Source organism: Sinocyclocheilus anshuiensis, unplaced genomic scaffold, assembly GCF_001515605.1.
Source record: "Sinocyclocheilus anshuiensis isolate Anshui unplaced genomic scaffold, SAMN03320099.WGS_v1.1 scaffold284, whole genome shotgun sequence".
NCBI lineage: Eukaryota > Metazoa > Chordata > Actinopteri > Cypriniformes > Cyprinidae > Sinocyclocheilus > Sinocyclocheilus anshuiensis.
Window position 1 is genome coordinate 647634 of NW_015554266.1, and position 4122 is coordinate 651755.

A 4122-nucleotide genomic window follows, 5' to 3' on the forward strand; every position below is an offset into this window, starting at 1 on the left:
GTGTGAGAAACAGCGCTATCAGTAAAGCGACGGCGAGTCGTGCGCCTTCACACTAGTTTACGGTACGTCAAATACAGGTGCGCTGCGTGCTACGTACTGCGCATCCATTGAGTACATGACATGATCCATTGAGCGCATCCAAATAGTACAGATCGCTTGACGGAGAGCGAAACTCTCAAGTGCTCAGTCAGCGTGTTTATCAACTGAAAATCTGTGTTGAACGCCTCTCACACACATACTGGCGTGTAAAATCTAAGAATTTATTAGCCAATGGCTAATGTTAGACATTATTTAGTCACCCAGAGTAAGATTGTCGCATATGCGAGTGATTTACTCGCAATGTAGAGGGTTGTTTTATATTATTAGTAATAGAAAGGCAAACATTATAATACTTTCTTGTTTGCCATCAGCATTCAGCAAATAAGCATTTACATCATTTAAACAAATCTTTGAATAGCTAATGAGAATTTAATTTCACAGACTTTGCAAACTTAGTCAAATCCAGCTGTGAGATCTTGTGAAGTCTGCATGTGACCTGCATGACGCTTTATGCTTTTGCCCACTGTCATATTCATGTCATTTTCACTGTATGCTGTATGTAAAATGTTACCTTGGCTTTATTTGAAAAAAATGATTTCCAATGCGCACAAACTTCCCAGAATACTGAGTGCTCTGTTCGTTACAGTTTACTTCCTTTTTAATTATATTTTTATTAAATATTTATTTATTTGTGGAAAATACTTTGTCATCTAAAGTATAAGTATGTTTATTTTACAAAGTTATTTTTTAATCCATTTTCAAATGATTTAAAATTTCTTAAATATTAATTAAAATAAATACATTTATATCGGCCATCGGCCACCCTGCTTTACAAGATATCAGCATCGGCTGTCAAAAAAAAACAATATCGGTCGACCACTACTTGTGATCAAAGCTGAATTTTCAGCATCATAACTCCAGTCTTCAGTGTCACATGATCCTTTAGAAATCAGTATAATTTGCTGCTCAAGAAACATTTCTGATTATTATCAATGTTGAAAACGGCTGCTTCATATTTTTGCAGAAACTGATTGTTTTTCCAGGATTCTTTTATGTATAGAAAAGAACAGCAGTTATTTGACATAGAAATTTTCTGTGGCAGTGTAAAAGTATTTGCCGTTACCTTTGGTCAATTTAATGCATCCTAGCTGAATAAAAAAGTACTAACCCTGAACTTTTGAATTGTATTGTATATCAGTTGCTGCCTGTTTCACCTCTGGCTAATCGGTTTATAAAAAAACATATACATTTTAAAGATATTAAAGTCTTTTTGTATCTTACACTGTCGAGATGTTTGCAAATGTCTCCATGAATGCAAGATTTAGTAAGATGGTTTTGTTATTTTGCAGGAACCCATCTCTAAAGCAGCAGCTCTTCTCTTACGCAATCCTGGGCTTTGCTCTGTCTGAAGCCATGGGGCTCTTCTGTTTGATGGTTGCTTTCTTGATCCTTTTCGCCATGTAAAAATCTGCTAGTTACGTGAATGCATTTAGTACAGCTGTGACTACATGTTTTTGCTGTTGCTACCAAAATGTCTGCTGCTGGTCTCTGTAAAAGAAAAATGTATGAATATAAAGTCCACTCTTTTAAAACAAATCATGTAACAATTAAAAATGGTTTAACTATTTAAATCGCCCAATCCTGTTCATGCTCATTGAATGAGGACGACAACAGCTCCATCGGTGCTGCTGGAATAGCAAGCTGAAGCTCACCATGGAAATAAAGAGCCTGATAGCACGTTCTGTGCATCAGAATAGGGATGTTGTGAGTGGCTGTAGACTGTAAGCGTCCATTCAGGTGTTTTCAGGGGTTAAACTGCTGGTCAATAGTATGACTAAATTTATAGCAGGTGGTTGAAAGCCAATTAAAACCTCTATTGCTTTTGTAAATTGCATTAATTAAATTTAGATCACAGTTTACCGTATTTTGGTGTTGTCTATTTATTTTAATTCGCACAATATTACTTTACACCGTGTTCATGGTTTACCAACGTGTAACAAAATACGCTTAAGATGTTTCTAACCTTGTGAAGAGAATTACAGTGAAACATATTTTGCTTATGCACAAGTATCATGCATTACATTAAAAAGCCATGCGTTAAATCTGATATAAACCAAGTTTCAATTTTGAAAACCAAAGCAAGAGCTCATCACTCGCGAGATGTCAAGTGTGCGTTCACTCTGTAGGGGTCAGCAGAGCGTTCATTTATCGCGAGATTAGAGTTTAAAGGGCTTGGCTCTGGGTCAAGCGGATTGCCTAATTATCGCGAGATTTTCGGCTCTTAAGGATTCAGCGGTTCCCAACTCTCGCGAGAGGTGGTATAAGTGGGCTTTGGCTCTTCAGGGTTCAGCCTGCGGGTGAGTAAGCGCATCAGTGCACTGTCATTATAAGCAAACACGCCTTTTAAAACGAGCTTTCGGGTGACTAGCAGAATAGTCTGAATATGTAACGCGGTGAAATGCAGTTTCATGACGCATTCAGAGCTTGTCGGTGTTTCTTTGTTATTAATATGGCGACGCATGCTAACACCTAGCTGAGGTCCCATTGAAATGAATGAGAGATGAGGCTAAGCATTGATTAGTCTGCTGAGACTGATGTAAACAATCTGTTTAGTGTTGATGCAGTCCAGTTGTCGCTGGAAATACATTAAAGACATGCAGGTTTGTGGTTAAAGACACGCGCTTTGAGTTGAGCTCTGAGAATATAGATATATAAGTTATTTAGAGGGATATAAAGCTTAAGGTGACAATAGGTTGTGCTGTTATTATCAGTGAGCATCAGCCTGATCGTTACAGCCCATTTCATTACTGTGTGTGAGTTATTGAGTGGTTTAATAAACACATAGAGGCCAATGTCAAGCGTGTAAATTTATATTATACAGATAGCGTTGCATAATCATAGTTATTAATCTTATAAAACCCTTATCTATGTCCTGTCAAACATGCTTTGATAACTTAATCAGACGCAACCCAAATCATTCAGCTTTTAGTAGTGCAGAATAATAGTCATTATTGCACGTGGTTATAGATATTGAATAATGCTGATTGATATATAAATCATGTACTTGTGTTCTTAGGTGTGGTCTTAAGTCATTATGTTGTTGATTAATGACAGATTGCAAGTTTGACTTTTTTCATGTTGCCAGGTGGCGGACTGAAGCTGTGAATATGAGTGATGATAAACCATTCCTCTGCACCGCTCCTGGCTGCGGACAGGCATGTGATCACTGCTACACACTTAAAGCACTAACAGATATTTAAAAAATATTACCTGCTTGCTTTTTGTCCAGTTACAGTTTCATATTACTATTTATGGTTCATGCATCTCCATAATGACTGTCTGTCTGCAACAGCGATTCACAAATGAAGACCACCTGGCGGTGCATAAACACAAGCATGAGATGACCCTGAGATTTGGTCCAGCACGCAATGACAGTGTCATCATCGCTGGTGAGTCTGAAAAGTCAGCGGTTCTTAATGAAAGCAAATGAACATGAACTCTTATTGTTCATGGGTTTATGGCTTTATGGGCTACTGTTGCAGACCAGACACCGACACCGACCCGCTTCTTGAAGAACTGCGAGGAGGTCGGGCTGTTTAACGAGCTCACCAGCCCGTTCGAGCAAGACTTTAAAAAGGCCACGGAGGATGACATTAAAAAGGTAAAGATGTCAGTTTGTTCTGGAGTTTATAGTTCAGCTGTGTTATCATTTTGCAAATAAACTGTCATTTAAAGGTTTGGGGTTGGTAAGATTTTTTAAAATGTTTTGAGAGACGTCTCTTCTGCTCACCAAGAAAAATTCAGTAAAAACCGTTGTGCTGCTTAATATTTTGTGACATTGTCACTTTTAAGCAAATGAATGAGTCCTTGCTCGATAAAAGGGGTTTTACTGACCCCAAACCTTTGAATGGAAGCTTAGGTGAAAGTTTCATAGGCACTGTAACATAAAAGGCCTCAAAGATAAAATCAAATCAAAATAGACCCCATTAGGATTGTTACAAAAAAAAATAAAATATATATATATACAGTGGGTACGGAAAGTATTCAGACCCCCTTCAATTTTTCACTCTTTGTTATATTGCA

The 4122-nt window shown here is 37.7% G+C and overlaps 2 protein-coding genes across 5 annotated transcripts in view; both read left to right on the forward strand.

The window, feature by feature from the left end:
- LOC107671322 (ATP synthase F(0) complex subunit C3, mitochondrial-like) overlaps positions 1–1963 on the forward strand; it is a 7350-nt gene extending 5387 nt beyond the window's left edge. For all 3 annotated transcript variants that reach the window (XM_016464215.1, XM_016464216.1, XM_016464217.1), the window contains one exon: positions 1389–1963. In XM_016464215.1, coding sequence (XP_016319701.1) covers positions 1389–1503 — 115 coding nt within the window. In that variant the 3' untranslated portion in view covers positions 1504–1963. The remainder of the gene's footprint in view (positions 1–1388) is intronic.
- A 390-nt stretch (positions 1964–2353) lies between these two features.
- The window catches only part of LOC107671311 (cyclic AMP-dependent transcription factor ATF-2-like), a 31887-nt gene continuing 30118 nt past the window's right edge, over positions 2354–4122 (forward strand). The window contains exons 1-4 of one of the 2 annotated variants that reach the window (XM_016464201.1): positions 2354–2396; positions 3185–3254; positions 3392–3488; positions 3582–3700. In XM_016464201.1, coding sequence (XP_016319687.1) covers positions 3207–3254; positions 3392–3488; positions 3582–3700 — 264 coding nt within the window. In that variant the 5' untranslated portion in view covers positions 2354–2396; positions 3185–3206. Of the gene's footprint in view, positions 2397–2525; positions 2700–3184; positions 3255–3391; positions 3489–3581; positions 3701–4122 lie in introns of those variants that run through there. The other variant, XM_016464202.1, reaches the window with a different exon arrangement.